Source organism: Podarcis pityusensis (genome assembly GCF_964106645.2).
Source record: "Podarcis pityusensis genome assembly, chromosome: 2".
NCBI classification, from domain to species: Eukaryota; Metazoa; Chordata; class Lepidosauria; order Squamata; family Lacertidae; genus Podarcis; species Podarcis pityusensis.
The window spans coordinates 2,363,374-2,383,279 of NC_138029.1; the positions used below are offsets into that span (position 1 = coordinate 2,363,374).

Here is a 19,906-nt window from a genome sequence, read left to right on the forward strand (position 1 = left end):
ACCTGCTCATCCTTTGTCTCCCATTCCAATAATATGTTATACCTTTTAAACAGCACTTTTACATTCCATTCCAACAGGTCTCTCTCCAGTTGTGATATTTATTCCCCAAATCCTCATATCCTATCTTTCTTAAATACTTCATTCAAATGATATTGTATCCATGTTGTTAATTTCCCTGATAATTCCTTAAATTATTTAAATTTATACTCTCCTCCCTCGTTTTAATAAATTTCTATAAGTTGTCCACCCTTCTATCATGTTCTATTTCTTTACTGCTATAGCTTCCAATGGTGAGAGCCAAAGTGGTGTTTTTACCTCTAATAAATTCTTGTATTTATCCCATACTCTATAGAATTTTTCCCTAATTATATGATTTGTAAATCCTTTATGAACTTTCACCTTTTCATACCATAAATATGCGTGCCAACCAAAAATATTGTCATGACCAGTGGTTTTTCTTTCCGGGGGGATGCAAGGGTACGCATACCTCTAAACATTTTGTGAATCTAAGTTTGGCCTCATTGAGGGGCAGTATTTCAATATGAGTAGGAAAATGAGAGTACCCCTAAACATTTTTTAAAGGAAAAAAAAGCACTGATCATGACTTTCTAAGTCTAGAACAGTGGTACCTTGGTACTTGAATGGCTTGGCTCCAGAAACTGTGTCTGAGGCATTTGAAATGAGGAAGAGACATCACCTTCATGGGTTACCATGTGGAGCTTTGGAACAGAGAGAGCAAGTTCCAGGACACACAATGGACTCCTCTGGAGTCCTGTTCTCATCACACACTACCTTGGCATAATGGGAAGGAACAGGAGATTCAAATCCTGTTGTCCTTCTAAAAAGCAAGTGGTGGGGCAATCAGGATTGTCCTTCTTAAAACTGCTCTAATGGGATGATGGGTCCAGTGAGAGGGGATTTGCTTTGTATGCAGAAAATTACCTGTTCAATCCCCGGCATCTTCAGGTAGTGCAGTGAATGTCCCCTGCCTAAAACCCTCCCAAAGACACCACTGAAGGACAGGATGGGGGGTGTTTGTGTGAGAGGGAGCCTCTCCCTTCCCCCACTGAGATCTTGATCTAAATCAGCCCTCTCAGTGTCTTCTCATAAAGGAAAATCTGTGCAGAGTCCCAAGCAAAGGATCCAGTGTTGCCAGGATTGTGTACACAGACAGTTTAAAGTGGATCTGATATATTCCAGGTATACTTGTTTTTCACATTGCCCACACAATGTTATACTCATCCAAGTGGCAGCCTGCATTCTCCCCTCCCATATTTAATTCAGGTTTTTGATCAGTGGATAATGCAGTAGGGTAAGAAAATCCCATATAAAATCAAATATTAGCTAACTGTGGATCTTTTTAAAAAAGGAAAAAGGAAAAAAAAAAAAGATGTGTAGTGATGTTTTGCTGGGTGCCATCTGTCACCACACACTGCTGACAGGGCCCTGTGTGACACACATGGTGGTGCTTTGGGCTGCTATTGTTGTTTTTTACCCACTGGACTGGTCTACTGGTGAACATACACATTTAAAGGCTGCTAAACAATTACCTTCCCACATGCCCACAGTGGACCTCAGTGTTCCAGAACTCAGGCAGAGTGAGGGACCAAGCATCACCCACTTGGGGTTTTATTTCAGTGTCAAGCCAAGCTTCAAGGTATACAGACTGAAAGCCTATCAAATCCATTTGGCATAGCTGCTGCTGAGGTGCCAAAATAATTAAAGAGCAGAAATCCTGAATACAGTAGTCAGCAGGGATCTTCAGCGTCAGCCAGGAGTTAACCAAAAAGTAGTCAAATGGTTTTTAAACTCAAGTTATCTTTAGAGCACCTCTTTGATTACGTTAGGGAAGTGACATTTCTGTGTGGGGAAATCCCACAGCGCCTGGCCATTGAGCCTCGGATGCCTGCCTGGGTGAGGTTCCGCCAAAGTGCTTAGGTCCCCCTGCCCTGCTTCTCGCTCGGCACGGGCTTCTCACAGATGTAGTAGCACAGGTAGCTGCAGTAGACATCGTTCCATTCCCCAGAACCCCAGAGATGCGCACAGTCTTCGTTCCCACTGTTATTCGGTTCCCCTGGCTTCCAGTACCTGCATTGAATGTTAAATACTTTGAAAAATATCGAAAATCCAAGATATACAGAATTTGATAGACTTCCCTCTTGATGTCTTTTTCATGGCCAAAAAGCAGTTTGGGTGGGGTGCAGGAAGAGAGATTTGGACTGGGGTCATAGTGCCTGAGAGGTCTAATCATGCAACAGAACTGATCCAAGTCCTCTGGCTATTAGTCACAAATATATTGGAGAGGTGGTGTTCTTGCATTGTGCCCCTGTGTTTGAACAGGATTGCAGTGCTCCACGCTTCCCCCTTATGCCATTTTCTCACTGAAACCATCTCCACTGCCATATCTTGCTGTAGGCAGTCCATGAGGACTATTTTTCAGAGCATCTATGGTGGATTTCAGTTCAAAAATGAAAAAAAGGATCCAAGGACATACTTAAGGGGATGTAGAGTTTGACCCTTTAGAAAAGCATTTCCCAACCTTGAGTCTCTATATGTTGTTGGACTACAAATCCCATCAGCCTGGACCACTGTCTATGCTGGCTGGGGATGATGGGGACAGTAGTCCAACATTTGGGGTCCCAAGGCTGGGAACAGTCACTGTAGAAGGAAGCTTTTGGTGAGGTTATGCTTGAAAGAACATCAGTCATGTGAGAATTCCCGCTGGCAGAATTTGAGAAGAGAATGCCATTTCCAAATTTGTTTTGACCGCACTTGATGCCAGCTGCATAACAAAAGGGATGACAACTGCTCAGTGCTTACGTGAAGCCCGAGTAGTAACTGCTGCCATCAATCCATCTCCACAGTCCTTCAGCATCTCTGTCCGTGAGGCCCATCCAATAACGGTCATTCCTGGTCCGGGTCATAAGGAAATTCTGCATGAGAAAGAAAAATCAGATAAATATGGCCATGAGAGTACATGGACTTTCTGTTGGAAGATGACGTTTAGGAGGATCCAGAATCAGTTTCTCGGCCATTGCTGTGTTGGGTTCCACAGGGTTCAGTTCTGCCACGGGTACTGCATCAGCATAGAGCTTTATGCAGCCAAAGTAGTATGACCCATGTGCATCAACAGACTGGTGGTGGTCCCTAAGGTTAGCAGAAGTACATTTTGTCGGGGGGCGGGGGAGAAAACCAAAACAGCTCAATGAGATCTGAGAATGCTCAGTGAAACACTGCCTGGCTGTTTGTGTGCAGGAAATGAAAGCTGGGTGTCAGGGAGTATTGGACTGGAGGCTCCTGGCAGAGGGTGCAGCTTCCTGGCTGGCTGGCCCTCTGAAAGCATGCCATGTGGCAACATTTTGTGGTGAGCATGGCTGGCCACTCAAGGCCACTCCAGCACAGAACCTGGCGGGAAGAGTTGCAGCTCAGCGGCAGAGCATCTGCATTGCTTCCTGAAGGTCCTGGGATCCATCACCCGGCAGCTTCAGGTCGAGATGCAGAAAGACTCCTGCCTGAAATCATGGAGAGCCGCTGAGAGTCAATGTAGACAATCCTGAACTAGATGGATTAGTGGTCTGACGTGATCTAAGGCTGCTTCCTAGGTTTCTATGTTGAAAAGCACAGTACAGCATGGAGCACGAGTAGCCATTAGATGGGTTTATCAAGGAAGAGGCAAATCCTCCCAAGTTGAATTCACTGGAAAATCTTGAAGGCATTCAGAGCCAGGTACAGGTGTACAGAAACACATCCACTGGACCAACCATGGTCAGTATGTTGATACAGGGGAACATCCGTAGTGGCGGTCAAACTGACTTTCAGAGACGTTTGTCCACAATTTTCTTTTTGAGGAACCCCTGATAAGCATTCAGGAAAACCCCAGGTTCTCTGGAGCCCAGTTTGGAAACTGTAGCCTGGCTGTGATCGGGAGATGCATGCCAAGTAAGTTGGACTGAGGCAACTAAGCCCCCCAATCTCTCTGGGTGCAATGGTTTCCCCCAACTTTCCCTGATTCCTCCAACTCCAGCACACCAGCCCTGGCCGTTTCCTTTCTTTTTACCTGTTCAGGCATACTATCAATGACAACCAGCTTTGAATTTCTGACAGCGCAATCATCCCTGGCCTGCATCCAGTTAGTTTTCTGCAGGGAGAAGTAGTAGCATTTTCCATTGTGGTATTCCCACTCTCTAGTGTCAGGATTGCATGGGAACACTGAGCAAAGGAAAGAGAGACAACATTAGCCAATGGCTTGAAAAGTAAAGTAAAGCTTAGAGATGTCTGAGAGCACAGAAAGTGCAGGAGGCATGTATCTAGCTATGCAGTCGCCCATCTATTTAAAGGAGGAGGAGCTGGCAAAGTGGTGCCCTCCAGATGATGTTTGAATGCAGCTCCTACGTTCATAAGAAGAGCTCTGTTGGATCAGGCCAAAGGCCCAACTAGTTCAGCATCCTGGTCTCACAGTGGTAAGCAGATGCCTATGGGAAGCCCACAAACAGTCCTCTCTGCACTTGTGATTTCCCAGAAAATGGAAGTTCAGAAGTTGGCTGCCTCCAAAAATGAACATTCTGGCTGGGACTGATGGTAGTCAGCCTGCTTTCACATGGCAGTTAATTCCGTTTTAACAGCTGTTCCATACCCTCCAACATGTCATGACAAAAAACTGGGACACCATCTTCCAGGGCTGCACTTCTGCACAAGTTACATGACCTGTGCAAGATTGCAGTCCTGAAAAAACACTTTATTAGGGCACAGTGCCCCAAAGAGATTGCCTCCCCCCCAAATAAAAACTTTTCTTAGGGGAAAATTGCAGTGCGAAATCAAGCAATATTGCAGTGCCCAAAATGTTTGCCATGCTCATGAGAAAAAACAGGATTTCTCATTTCCTGGGACGGTTGAGGGATATGCTGTTCCCTAACTGTAAAGTTCTGTATTATATGTGAGCTTTCACAAAAGCCACTTCTGGAACTGTAGAGGAGTATAGTGCAAGTTTAGTGCCCATTTCTGTCTTATTTGCTTCCAGAAAAAAATCTGTTTGCAAAAAATATGGAAACAAATGCTAAACTTGCACCATATTCCACTATAACTCTGGAAGTGGCTTTTAGATCATGTGAAAGCTCAAATATAACATGAATTGCAAGTGGAGAGTGCTGTTCTGGACTCAAAGGGTCTTTGGACAGGTTCGGCAAGGCGCTTCTGATATTCCTTTTATACTTGAGATCAATTAGGAGAGGCTTGAAAACTCATAAGAGAAAATCACTGAGGGCCACCACTGCTATGTGAGGCACCGCTCCCTAGCTTTCAAGCTCTGCTCCCTGTTGTTTAGGGTCTGAGATTCAGGAGAACTGATCACCCTAGAGAAGAATATAAGTTTGGGGTGGGGGGAAGTAGGCTGTAAGCAGAGACCTTTCTAACCCCTGGATCCAGCAAGTGTTAAAATATAAGTCTGGCTAGTTTCCAGTGTTGAGGTGATAGTCCAGGTGATGGGCCATTAAGGAAAACAAAGTGGATCTGTGAGAGGGTATTTAGGAAAAAGACAAAGGCAAGAGTTGAGAGTTCAGTGAGTGAGCCAGAGGGAAAAGGAGCAAGCTGGAGAGAGAGTCAGAGCAACAATTGAGAACACTGTTTGATTATTTCTGTTTGGAATCCAAGGCTGTGCATATGCGAGAAACCAGATCCTCTTGGGTTTTTAATGCTGTGATCCCCCCCATTGTAGGATCGGGTTGCATATGTATTTCTAAATAAATCATAGAGACACCACAGTCTCCGCTAAGCCTCATTCCCAAAGGAAACATGAACCCTGGGTGAGAATCTGGAAGACCTTGGATCTCACACCGTGCAGGGATTGGAGTGGCAGGCAACAATATGTTACAAGACTTACATTCATAATCATGTCCCATTCGCGGCTTTGGACTCTCATCAATCAATTCACTCAGTTCTGATGAAAGTGTTGTTGCTTAAAATTTTAAAAGAAGAAAAGAGGGAAATGTTAGAAATTTAGAGCTGAAATGAAACATATTAAATGGCAGGCGTTATGATGCACGGAGGTGTGATATGGTTTATTATTCTTGAGAGACAGCAAATCAGGAGAGGTTTAGCGATGAAATGCTTAGTAATAACTTTGAATGTCAGTGTTGTGCTAATTAATCAATTAACTTTGAAACAATGCCTCCCTTTCCCACACTCCTCCAAACATCACAAAGTGGTTTGAAGTTGGCATTACGCTAATTGTATAACAAATTATCTCCTAATATAAGGGTGGGAAACCTGTGGCCCTGCAGATGTGGACTGCAACTCCTGTTATAGATGCCCCCATGTATAAGATTTCCCCTATTTTGGGGGACTCTGATTTAAGAAAATGGGGGATGGCTCCCATGTATAAGACACCCCCAAATTTTGGACATTATTTTCAGGGGGAAATCTAGTCTTATACACGGAAAAGTACGATATTTTATTTCATAAAAACACTTGATTGTAAACCTCAAAGTGCTTTACAAAAAGATAAAACAATAAAATTAAGAAAAAAGTCACAACCCTAGTTTAAAATAATTGAGTAGACTTATCTAAACAAGAATATTTTAGCAGATGCCAAAAAGAGTACAATGAAGCCTGCTTGATCTCAATAGGCAGGGAGTTCCAAAGTGGAGGTGAAGACCCAGTTCTTATAAATGTGGAACGGATGAATGTCACAGTCCTCTTTGTGTGATATTTGTGCAGGCCCTAATCTCGTTCAAAATGGAGAAAATGACCTTTAAATATATTTTTTAAAGGGAGTTTACAGAATGGTGGAGATACAGGTTGGGCATAGCAGTATCCCTTCCCATTAAATAGATATGCTGTGTATCTGGGACAAACTATAAATTATGTTAAATGCACCATTTCATTTCTTCACTTTTAAAAACGGACATGTGGAGCAGTTCCAAAAAATCCCCCGCCACACCCAAAAATGTCTGCTTGCCTTGGAAGGAAAACTTCCATTACTGAAATTGCTTCGGGGGGCTTTTTTATTGGCAAGAGTCCTTCTTGCAGTTTTTGTTTTTTTAAAAATCCACCAGGTTAATTGATGGGACTTAATGTAATGTATGGTTTAAAATGGGGTTTGAAGCCCCTGTGGCTGGAAAGTAGGTCCTGATGGATGGGTGTCCTTGAAAGGGAATCTGCCCACCATCACCACCAGTCAAAAGAGTGTTGGGAGAAGACAGCATGCTTGGTTGAAGGTATATTCTCTCAATTCACATCTGGTGATGGCTTGGTTGAGTGTGGGTTGATCAGATGCCCCAGGAACACTCCCAGAATCCTCTGCATCTCTGTGGCAGATCTGCAAGGGATGGATAAACTGAAGGTGGAAAAACAAGGAAAGTGCTACAGTACCAGCCAGGGAAATTGCATTTTGCCAGGGACAGCGTATTCTGGTTAAATGCTCTGGCAGCGCAATAGTCTTTCAAAGGAAGGGACAGATACGAGGGGAGGTTTGGGAACAAAATAGGAAGTATCATTGTTGTGCAACTACCACCTGCCCCAGAATCCTGATTTGTGCAGAAAAGCTCACTCGATGCTTCCATTTTTCCTTTAGTCCAATTCAAATATGGAGGATTTGAACAAACCAAAAGCATTTTTCCAGTATCCCATTTTCATTGATTTCCTTCCCTCCCTTTGCTCCTATGAATTCCAGCCCAAAGGGGTCGCTAGTGATGCTTGGGAAGCTAGTATAGTTTATATTTCAAAGGACCGTTTTATCCAGAATTGAGTAAGGCGTTTCCCCCACTGTGATGGAAAGAAATGGTATGAGTGTGTAAATAGTTTTGTTTGGGAAGCGAATGGCCTGAATGAGAGGCAGAAGCTGAGGAGGGAGACAAGGAAAATCTAGTAAAGTAAATCTAGTAAAAACCACACAGAATGGATCCAAGTGCACAAGAGCAGATAGTGGGTGAGAAATATGAAATAGGAGAGAGCGATATCAAAAGTAGTGAGAGGTGGGAATGAAACACAGTGCGAAAGCAGAAATGGTAGGGAGATAAGCTAAAATCTCCCGGCAAGAGAATATGAACTAAGGAAGACAAATCTAAAGGGCAGGAATATTGAAACTCGAAAGAGTTGGGAACTAACAAAGAGATTGCAGGCTGGAAAGAGGGAAATTAGAAGAGTTAGTGGGAAAGGATTATAAAGTAGAAAAGATCCAATAGATTGGGGGGGGGGAGAGAAGAAATCACGCATTCAGCGGCACTTGTTCACAAGAGGAATGTGTACTTGGATCAGAAAAGAGGATTTGGACATGAGAAGATACCAAAATAAGACTCGAAAGACGGAATGTGGATAACGGCAATCGGATTGCAAAAGATGACAAAGAATGGTCCAAAGGACGGAGGAAAGGCCTGCTTGTGGAAGTTGCCAAAGCCGAAGGGATTCAGACCCACGGGTGGACATTGGGTGCGACAGGCGCAAATCCTGATGGCACGAGAGACCCATTAGGAGCAATGGAAACCCACATAAGACTTTTCAAGTTGCTCTCCCCCTTGCTCGCAGGGAGGGCTCCATGCTAGTCAGTCCAATAGCTTTATTACCTCATGGCGCAAGAAACCAATAGAGTCTTGGGACAGAGACCTTTTGAACCTGCTACCTCTGTGTGCCGTGTGGGGTTTTTTGGGGGGGGAGAACAGTGCTGTGAGACACCCCCTCAAAAAAAGCCTCCCTGCCCCGTTCCCTTTGACTGAGGGTATTGGGGTTCATCACCCTGACTGGCCGTTTTGACTTGTTCTGTTTTGGGTTTGTTTTGTTTTCTTGCTCTAGATTGCCTTTGCTTTTATTATCATCATTTTTCTTCTATAAAATTGAAGACAATTTCTGCCCTGGGATTCATTTGGGTAAAAGGAGGAGGAAATGAGTGGGGAGGAAAGTCTGGTTCACCCCAAAACACACACACCTGTTTGCTGGGTATCTATACAAGCCCACACACAGACCAAACCACACTTTGCATCATTCAGACCAGATTGCAGTGTGTGTGGGAAAGCTCAAAATGTTATGTGGCGGAAGTACCAATGTGGCTTACGTACCAATACATTTTTGTGAACCGCTCTTATTTGGGGTTTTTTTTCACCATGCCAATGTCCCCTGTGGAGGGGGTTGGAATAGTTTTGTCTGGTGAAAGCACCTGAACCATAAGAGAAACCATTTCACACAGCTTGCCACATGAAGCTGCTTACAAAGTTGTTTCGAGCAATTTGCCTAGCACAACATTTAATCTCTGTTCTGGTCCTTGGTGGCTGATGGCAGCCATTTTGTTTCTTAGGCCGAGGGGTTAGGATTGCCACTTGGTCAATTTCTGACTGATGTACCTGTTCTGTTTCTTCCTTACAAAACAAAACCAGGCCCTGCAGCTTATTCCTTATGGTTTTGATTTTCTCTTTTAAGTGGTAATCCTAAAACAATGGCTGGTTGTCTGCCAACACGAGGAAAGATAAATGAGGTTAGGACACCCATGTTGAAACAGTTCCCGCACACAAATTCCAATTGGATCTACTTGAATTGACAACATAAGTTACAGCCTTAAGGCCAAACTAGATGTGTAGGTTTTTTTCTCTCACAGTATTTTTTTTCCTTTTTAACAATAATAGTGGGGGTGGGCTTAATTATTTCTGTGTGATTGTGTGTTTTGTAACTTCTATATTTTACCAGGTGAGGCAAGTGGGATGAGGGGGTGGTTTAGTATGTGACTGGGAAAACGGTCTGTGTGACTGGGGAAGGATTCACACGACATTCCTCCATTCCAATATTTGGCTTTTCTGGTGTGCCTATACAAAACAAGATGGCAATGGAAGGAGATTTCCAGATCCTGGTTCTCCTGTCGTCCCATCCAGATTAGCTAGAAGCAGTGCTTTTTGTGTGTGACAGTGCTCATCAGTACAGAGCACCGTCATGTCATTTATTTTATTTTTGGATGCCCGTGGCAGCCATTTTGTTCTGGCACCCTCAGCATTTCTTTTGAGTACTGGCACCTCTTAATTTTTTTAACAACAACTAAAGCAGTGCCAGGAAAGGCCCTGAATGGCACACTTATGAGTATGATAAAATGAGCGAGCTAGATTCACATTTCTGGTGGTTGTTATTTGGTACCAATGATTGGGGGGTGGCTCTTCCCCATTTTTAATTTTTTTGGTTTGTTTTTTTTCCGGTGCGCACCTTAACATCTAACAAACAGGTGCAGAAGTTTGGGAACAACTGCGCTAAATAATACCGCTCACCTGACTAGCCGGTTGGCAGCCCTGCCCAGTTTATACACCATTTAAGACGCAGGTTTTGAGACTCTTTTGCGGCAGGCTTAATATTTCAGAAGGTCCCAACATGATGTACTGTACCTGTAATGGAAACCACCACTGTGGCAATTTCCACCCCTTGTGAGACTCTTAAAAAGGTGCACCAGTGCTGTTCGTGGAGTGGTTTATGTGCCCCTGCGCTTTCTTCACCCTACACTGAAATACGGTGCATGTGCGCACCCAACATGCCCAGCCACAGGAGCAAACGGGAAGCTTTTGCTGTTTGCGTCTCTCCTGCTGGAGGCTATGAGATGGCAGGGTCTAACCTGCTCCCAGCTCTGTCCCACGGCCCTACCACGGTGGTGTTGAAATAAAAAGCCCATGACCCACATGGAAGCATAGGTGAGCTGGAGGGGAGAGCAAAAGCATTTAAGAGGCACACAGAGGCATGTAAACAGAGAAAGAATGGCAGAAGGGAGTGAGGAGGCACGAGATCCTACAGCCCTCATGATGTTAGGCTGTGACCCCATCATGGCTGACGGGAGTTTGGAAGGATCATAGATTTTCCAGGCATGCTGGAAGAATGGAGAACCCCAAATTTCAGTTCATTGGCTGGGGTGGGGGATCCTTCCATTGGTACAGCCATGATTGAGATTTGTCATTGCGATGATCCCCTAAGTCTCAGGGAATTGCCACTGCAAATCTAAAGCAAGGCTTTACCAACAGAAGTGTCATGGCTCCCTCCCCAAAGCATTCTGGGAATTGTCATTGGGTAATGTTTCTGAGGATTCTGTTGTAACCCCCAAACTACGCCCTGACAGAACTAAAGCATCCGCACCCAGCCCATGCCCATTAAATGTTTACTTGGGAGCAAGTCTTGCTGAGTTTAATAGGTTATGCTCCCAAGTATGTGCAGAAGACTAACCTTTGGCTACTTTGGTGGCAGTGAAGTTAAATGGAGAGTTAATTAAGATGTCTGGGCAAGAATATACACACAGGATATTTCAAGGTGCATATTCAAGATTTCTCATGTCTTAACATGCATAAAAGGATAAGTAATGTGGTAAAATCGTGGTTCCGTTTCCCCCTATTTTTCTTTATGCTTTTTGAACACTCATCTCCCGGAGTGGGCTATGGTGTCCCTTTTATTCCTAAGCATCACAGAGTCTGTTATAACACTGAATGTCCCACTCACCTGCATTTTTAACTACCCAAAGATCAAAATGGGCTCTTTTCTGGGCTAAGTAGCCGTCTTAGTAACATTAGACCAAAACTGGCTCCCTGCCCTTTTGGCATGGATGCAATTGTTTAATTTGGAGGGGTGGTGTGACTGCCTTTTCCCCAGTGTAGTAACGACAGTGATGCAGAAAGAAAGCATCTGTTGGATTTTTGCTGTCGAAAGTCACAGAGGTCCCATCCCCACCCCCAAAGTTGGCTTCCCTGAGGTGGAGTCTGTTACTTCCTTGCGGGCGGAAGCCTAAGCAAAGGGATCCACAAATACAGAGGGCCTTTGGAGGCTTCCAAGGAAGGACGAATTTCAATTGTGGGGGGAAATATACTCTGGAGGTTCCCCCATCACTCTCTTGTACAGTTTTGCCTAAACAATAAAATATATTTTTTTCCAAAAAATAAAAATAAAAATAAATAAATAAATAAATAAATGTGGAACGGGCATTATGTGACGCCTGTTGTAGTGCCAGTTCTGTCAATCAATGTGGTTGAGTGGCGCATGTGCAGTAATCTATCGACCATGTTTGCTTGGGTTGATGGGCGATGGAGACCAGTAACACGAGTAACAATGGGAACATTATATTAGACCTTTTATGGGCCTCTACACAGACCAGAACCCTTGCCGGTTGTGCTTCGGCCGCTTCACCGCCAGGATCTACCATGGGATGAGGCACCTTTCCTTCCCAGATGTCTGCTTCTGCTCTGTGGGTCCTGGACTCTCCCGGCTCTGTCCTTTGGGGCCTCTCCACTCTTCCAGCCAAGGTTCCCTCACGCAAGAGTTGTCTGGGTTCCTCTTACACTGCTCTCAGCTCCAGCCAGGCCTTAGGGATCCAGCCCCTGGTCATCCAATAAAGTTTCACTTGAGGATCCTGGATATTTCTCCCCTGCTGCCCCATTTCTGGCACCGCAAGCTAGAAGTTCACCCCACAGCATCCTTGTTCTTACCATCCCTTTCCAGCCTAGCAGAACATGGACAGTTACTTTCCCAGGCCGTTGCTTAGCAACTTGGTGAGATGGGGTGGATGCTTCAGAGAAGAGAGTGTGGCCTTCCTCACTGACCAGTCTAACCAGGAGACATGCACGAAAACCCATCTTGCTCCTCCTGGCCTGGGAAGTCATAGAATCATAGAATTGGAAGAGACCACAAGGGCCATCGAGTCCAACCCCCTGCCAAGCAGGAAACACCATCAGAGCACTCCTGACATATGGTTGTCAAGCCTCTGCTTAAAGACCTCCAAAGAAGGAGACTCCATCACACTCCTTGGCAGCAAATTCCACTGTCAGGAGGTAAGAGAACTTCAATAATGTGCCACCTGCATGCAATATGCCCCCTTTTTCGGTCTGGGCAACTTCGCTGGCTTTCCATCCCTACCTCTGCCCCTCTTACATCAGGGGGTAAAAGCCCTCAGGGAAAGCAGGAAAGAACCTGCCTGTGGGATTCAGCTCTCTCACCAGGAGAATCTAACTTCAAGCAGAGGCCCTCAGACCACCACTAGGGTAATGGGAAACGTAGTCCAGAAACTTATGGGGACCATAGTTTGAAGAACCCTGAGTTAGTGGATGGGGGCCAGCCAACACGCTACCCACTTCATAAGGATGTTGTACTGGGACATTTTGGGGAGAAAAGTGACAGATGATGGCAGACTGCTGCTTCCTCACCCCCACGAGTGGCAAGTCTGTCTCCATGAACCCTTAAAAATCCCCCAATTGCCAAAACAGGACCCCCATCAAATCATCACCTGTGAATGGAGTGGTAAATGTTGGCAGTGGATTTTTGCCTCCTGCTAGACTTCAGGGCCCCTTCATGGATCACTGCCTTGCCGTGGCGAAGGGGCTTGAAGAACTCAGAGAAGCTATGAACTATGCCGAGCAGGGCACCCAAGATGAACAGGTCATAGTGGAGAGTTTTGACCAAACGTGATCCACCTGGAGTAGGAACCGGCAAGCCACTCCAGTATCCCTGCCAAGAAAACTCCATGGACAAAGACAACAGGCATATAAAAGTTATGACGCTGGAAGACCTCATGAGAAGAGAAGACTCCCTGGAAAAGACCCTGATGTTGGGAAAGATGGAGGGCACAAGGAGAAGGGGACGACGGAGAATGAGATGGTTGGATGGTGTTCTTGAAGCTACCAGCATGAGTTTGATCAAACTGCGGGAGGCAGTGGAGGACAGAAGTGCCTGGTGTGCTCTGGTCCATGGGGTCACGAAGAGTCGGACACGACTAAACGACTAAACAACAACAACAACAAAGACTTCAGGGACGCGGGTGGCGCTGTGAGTAAAACCTCAGTGCCTAGGGCTTGCCGATCGCATGGTCGGCGGTTTGAATCTCCGCAGCGGGGTGAGCTCCCGTCTTTCGGTCCCAGCTCCTGCCCACCTAGCAGTTCGAAAGCACCCCCAAGTGGAAGTAGATAAATAGGTGCCGCTTTATAGCGGGAAGGTAAACGGCGTTCCGTGTGCTGCGCTGGTGCTGGCTTGCCAGAGCAGCTTCGTCACTCTGGCCAGCGCTGGCCTCCGGCCTCTTAAGTGAGATGGGCGCATAACCCTAGAGTCGGACACGACTGGCCCGTACGGGCAGGGGTACCTTTACCTTACCTTTACCTTAGACTTCATTTACCCTTCCCTGGAGACCCTGAGGCAAGGACTCTTGGTCAGATTTCCAAAAGTTGGCAGCACTACAACTGAACACAAATCAGCTTTCACTTCCCTTCATTTAGTGATTTTGCTCATTTTTGTTTAGGCGGGTATTGATAGTTATTTTTCTATCTAGTTAAGTCAGATTGATTCACACCCTATGCCATTATGAGCAGGGCTGATTATTGTTGTGCCAGTTGTGCTAGAAATATTTATATTGAGGGGCAGCATAGAAATCTTTAAAATAAATATATAAATTCATTCATAGTTATTAAAGAATAATAAACCAACACATACACCTCCCTTTGTTTCTGATGGAGACAAAGCCAAGAAACAATGTCCTTTATAGATGAAATGTTTTGAACGATAAAGAGGAAAATGGTCAAAGTACCTTTGGAAAGGGCCACGATGCAGAAAACAGCAGCTCCCAGGATAGAGACCATCAGCAGGATGCAGATGTGGAAGACCGGCCTCCGGGTGAAATTAAGGTAACTTCTTTCTTTAAATAAAGAAAAGAAAAAGAAGAAAAAGATATAGCCATTGTTCCATGACTGCTGGAATCATGCAAGAATCTTTATTCCAACAGAGTTTCCAGCAAGTGCTTTGAGTTGAGGATATGCACCCATTGTGAGCGCATTGTGATGAGTGTGCCAGGCCCCTGTAATCCCTGGATGGTGCAAGTGTTAAATCTAATCTGTGCTAGATGGCAAATGGGTGGGGCCCCTCACTCAACTCAGAGATAGTTGGAAGGACAAAGCCTGAACTGAGAGTTGAGAGTTGCTCTGTTGTGAGCTAGAAGCAAAACAGCAAATGGGGAGCGAGAGAGACAGAGCAATGATTGATTTCTGTTGGAATCCAAGGTTGTGGCTACCGGAGAAACAAGACCCTTGCTGTGAACTCCTCCATCGTAGGCTCAGGTTGTATATATGAGTAAATAAACCATATATCATAAAGACACCAGAGTCTCCGCTGCGCCTCATTTCCAAAAGGAAACACAAGCCCCTGGTAAGTGCCTGGGATCCCTGGAATCTTGCACCCCTTGGAGACTGGGGTGGTGTGCAACGGTATCTTACTGCAGTTGCATGATGTCTTGGAACTTTCTTGAAGTATCAGCTGTGCTGCTTGCTGTGCGGCTGCAGCCTTGTGTTGTTTTGTGGGGGGAGGGGTTATTATTATGAACTAATAAAGCAGAATAAATCTTGCACTATGGTGGGGTTAAGAAACAAACATGCCCACAATAAAGCAGCAGTCTTGGAAGGGCCCCTGGAGTCACTTTCGCCCCTCCACCTCTGATTTCCTTAGCTGCTTCTGTGCCCGGCAACCTGGCCTGAACATTAAAAGAACCTCTGGATGGCCTTTTTCTTAAGCATTCATTCGGATTTGCTATTACAAAGCCTACAGGTCTTTATTTAGCAGGCATCCTTTGTTTGCAGGGAGGTTCCGTGACAAAAGAGGGACAAAGGATTTGCTTGCAGGTCTTCCCATTAGCCATTTGCTCACGGCACATTTTTCAGTGCATTTCCACCTGTCACTTTCCTAACCGTAAAAAAATCTAATCAATCATCAAATCTGTTTATTGTGAGGACCATGCCTGTACACAAACATCAACACAACAATAGTTAAAAAATATTAAAATTCATTACATACTACGCCAACAAAACCTTCATCCCACAAAATAGAAAGAGAGGGAAAACAAGCAACGAGTTAAACAGACGATGAAGGGGTCTTTACATTGTCATCCATAAATCTTTCCCTGGCTTTCATGGCCTTCATCACAAAAACCGCTACCACATGGGTAATACGTGGGTTTGCATCGACTAACAAAAATTTTACTCTATCTTCAGGATTGGTTATAGAGTTGGGTATAATTTGCAGCAATGCGTCTCTAAAGCCCGAGTAGATGGGGCAATAGAGGAGGTAATGTGTAAGATCCTCTTTAATTTTCATAAGGCAAGGGCATAAACGATGTTCTACTGGGGTTTTTGTGAATCTACCGGTCAGATATGCAGTTGGCAGTGTTTGAAACCGTGCCATAGTAAAAGCTCTCCGAAGGGTGGGATCAGTGATCTCCACCAAGTAGTTGGCACAGATTTTGACTGCTTTTACTCGGGGAAACCAGTAGGAAAACCCAGAGTTTTTTATCTTTGTGGAGTCCAAAAAGGCGTCTTTTTCAAAGATCCATTCCCGAACTTTATCAGGGCTCCACAATTTGAGGGTATTAAACTCAGGTAGATTGTATCTGGATAGGATATCTAGTAGGTTTTTATGCCAAGTAGTATTATTTTGTAATGATACAAAGGCTTGTTTAGCCAATAAGGTGTTCGGGGCATCTGTGAGGTTGGTGAAAAAACGCAGGAATCTTAAGTGGGCCCTGGCAGACACAGAAGGTAATCCTACTTCCACTCTTAGGAGAGCTGCCGGAGTACTCTGAGGGAGGCCTAGAATTCTTCTGAGGTAAAAATTTTGGAAGATTTCAAGCCGTTCTAACAGCTTCTGATTCCATCCCCAGAGTTCTACTCCATATAGCATCTGGGGAATCACTTTTCCAACAAAAGCTTTTAGTGCCGGGATCACCAGTTGCCCTCCCCTCGAATAGAAAAAGCTGAGCAGAGCACCGATTGTCCTACGTGTTAGAAGGGCTACAGTCTTGAAGTGGGCAAGCCAGCTAGATGTAGCTTGGAAAGTGATACCAAGATATTTAAAAAAAAGACACTGTTCAATTTTGTGTTCATCTAAAGACCATCTAAATGTGTGGCGAGCTCTAGTAAATACCACAATTTTTGTTTTGTCATAATTTATCTTTAGAGAGTTTTGGGAACAATAAGCTGCGAGCCCCTCCAGCATGCTATGTAGGCCCCTTCGAGTAAGTGCCATGACAGCCATGTCATCAGCATATAGTAATATATTCAGGTGTTTGCCTTCCAGGGCAGGAGCTGATGACTTATACTTTGCCATATGTTGAACAATGTCATTTATATAGAAATTAAAGAGGAACGGCGCTAACAAACAGCCCTGTTTAACCCCTTTCCCCAGTGGCAGTGGGTCAGTATAGTTGCCTGACATCCCAGTTCTGATTTTAACTGTGGTGTCTGAATGTAACTCTCTAAGTATTTTGAGAAGTCGTCTATCAATATCTGTTTCATATAGTTTTTGCCATAATTTATCCCTACAGATTGAATCAAAAGCGGATGTGAGATCTACAAAAGCCACAAAAAGTTTGCTCTTATGTACCTTTGTATACTTATCTATCATTGTCTGTAGTACCAAACAATGGCCTGTTGTACTATGGCCCTTTCTAAACCCTGCCTGTTCCGGATTAAGCAGGTTAGAGTGGTCAGCCCAGTCAACCAGTTTATTTAGCAGGTAGCGAGTATAAAGTTTATACACAATGTCCAGGAGACTTATGGGGCGATAGTTTGAGGGGTCTTGGGGGTCTCCCTTCTTATAGATGGGGGCTACCAGGCTCAGTTTCCAGTTTTCTGGGATTTTGCATATATCATTTATTACCGTAAAAAGTTGGGCCAAAATAGCAGCCCACCACTGGGCATTTAGTTTAAACACCTCAGGAGGAATCATATCCTCACCGGGAGCTTTGCCATTCTTGAGTGTTTTAATTAGCTGTAAACATTCTGATTCGGTAACAGGATCCCAGCCCGTTAATAGATCGTTTTTAAGAGGAGGGAACTGGCTCGGTTTAGCAATGTTTGGAGCTGTATATAGCCGGGAAAAATGTTGGTACCATAAGTTAGATGAAATACTGTTGGTTACAATTTTCCCTTTGGGTGAAACTCCCTGAGCAATTATTTCCCAGAACTTTTTGTCGTCCCGCAATTTGATCGCTTTGTCAAGTGCCTCCCATTGTTCCTTTCTGTAGAGGGATTTCTTAAATTTTAGAGTATTTTTATAATGAGAACGCCACCTGTGCAGGTTTTCCAATGAGGACAGGGTCCCTTCCTGTTTTACCTTATTTTGTAATTTCCTAAGCAAAGATCTTAGATTCCTACAGTCTTTGTCGAACCAGGCCCTCAAGTTGTTTTGTTTTTTGGGAGGGTTGGAATTCGTGAGTAGTGGGAAGAGCGACTCTGAGACCTGCTGAAATGTTGAAAAGGGGTCAGAAATAGATGAGATACACTGGTCTCTCAAGGCCAGTAAGTCTGATGAAATCTTTTTTTAAAAAAGTGAATTTGTTGCAGTAAGTTGACTAGAGTGCTTTAATTCACATTATTTGTGCAAACCTCAATTTCCAGTAATATATGTGGAACCAGGAAGTGCTCAGCTCCCTAAAGTACAATAGTGAAAGCAATTATTTCTTGGCCCGTTAACTCCATCTTGTCTAACACCCCATCTCCCGCCCTGCCTTGCATATTTTCAACATAGACTTAATAAGCATCTTTGAAAGCCTGTTGGCTGAAAAATAAATCTGCCTTGTGGCATTAGACAAGCACATATATTGCAGCACAGAAAACAGGGGGGGAAAACACAAGACAGAACAAACAAACAAACAAATAAATAAATACATACATAAATACATAAATGAACTATTGGACAAGGCACAATAGTGTCAAATAGAGATCTGAGCCAGAGACTTCCTTGCCACAGTCAACTTTCTTAACTGCGACAGAATTAAGGTTGCGCTGCTGTTAACAGTGCCAAGGAGGAGGAGAAAATATTTACCTTTATATGTCCGGAAGTCATCTTGCATTTTTTCTTCCTCCATCTTGCAGAGGTCCTTTCCCCCCTCCAGATCTTGACTTTCCAAAATGAGGACTTTACAGTTTACCTTGGCTATTCCATGAGAAGAGTTAATCTGTAACTTGCAGGGATGGCAGAGACCACACCTCTGCCCCTCTGCCCTCAGCCTGCCTGCCAGTTTTTAAAATGCAGCGGCAGCTGAAACATCCTTCACTGAACTGTGGTCCAGAGAGTTCTTAGACAACATGGTAATGAATTTAGTGCCTGTTCAAAATCTTTGTGGGTGGAAATCAGTGCTATAGTCTCCTTCCATGAAGTATCAGCCTTGATCCGAATGGGCAGTGTGTGTATGTATGTATGTATGTATGTACAGTATGTATAAATAAATAAATAAATAAATAAAGAGTTGGAAAGGATCCCAAGGGTCATCTAGTCCAACCCCCTGCAATGCAGGAAACTCAACTCAAGCATCCATGGCAGATGGCCATCCAAGCTCTGATTAAAAACCTCCAAGGAAGGAGAGTCCACCACCCTCTGTGGGGGACTGTTCCAGCTTTGTCAGAAAGTTCTTCGTGATGTTTAGTTGGAATCTCCTTTCTTGTCACTTGAAGCCATGGGTTCGAGTCCTACCCTCCAGAGCAGGAGAAAACCAGTATGATCCATCTTCCATGTCACAGCCCTTGAGATACTTGAAGATGGCTCTCATATGTGTTCTCAGTCTCCTCTTTTCCAGGCTAAACATCCCCAACTCCCTCAATCGTTCCTCATAAGGCTGGTTTCCAGACCCTTGATCATCTTGGTCGCCCTCCTCTGCACACCTGTCAGCTGGTGTGCAGGAAGCGACCATTTTACACGTGTCCACTTGATGCACTTCACATACATGCTTGCTTCTGGCGACCCTGAAGTGGCCCCCAAATGGAGCTGGGGGTGGAATGGGACGGGGTGGTCTTATCATGCTCTGCTTATGCATGCAGGGGTCAGGAACAGAACCCCTGTGCAAAATGGTTTCTGGCCATTGGCAGAAATCAAGGTTAGGAGGCAAACACAGTTGAAATCAATAGTCCTTGTTAGTTTAGGCTGCAGTAAGTGTAAATATTATTAC

General features: G+C 44.6%; 1 protein-coding gene and 1 long non-coding RNA gene across 2 annotated transcripts in view; both read right to left on the reverse strand.

The window, feature by feature from the left end:
* Positions 1 to 1,599: 1,599 nt before the first annotated feature.
* The window catches only part of LOC308472053 (uncharacterized protein), a 31,859-nt gene continuing 13,552 nt past the window's right edge, over positions 1,600 to 19,906 (reverse strand). The window contains exons 7-12 of the mRNA XM_080996513.1: positions 18,787 to 18,985; positions 14,504 to 14,611; positions 5,876 to 5,950; positions 4,058 to 4,209; positions 2,821 to 2,933; positions 1,600 to 2,088 (exon numbers count right to left, since the gene is read on the reverse strand). Of these exons, the coding sequence (XP_080852639.1) occupies positions 1,935 to 2,088; positions 2,821 to 2,933; positions 4,058 to 4,209; positions 5,876 to 5,950; positions 14,504 to 14,611; positions 18,787 to 18,985 (801 nt within the window). The 3' untranslated portion in view covers positions 1,600 to 1,934. The remainder of the gene's footprint in view (positions 2,089 to 2,820; positions 2,934 to 4,057; positions 4,210 to 5,875; positions 5,951 to 14,503; positions 14,612 to 18,786; positions 18,986 to 19,906) is intronic.
* On the reverse strand, positions 10,004 to 14,471 carry LOC308468595. The gene is made up of 2 exons (XR_013981729.1): positions 13,214 to 14,471; positions 10,004 to 12,311 (listed from the first exon to the last, which is right to left on the reverse strand). It is a non-coding gene; the product is annotated as an uncharacterized lncRNA (long non-coding RNA).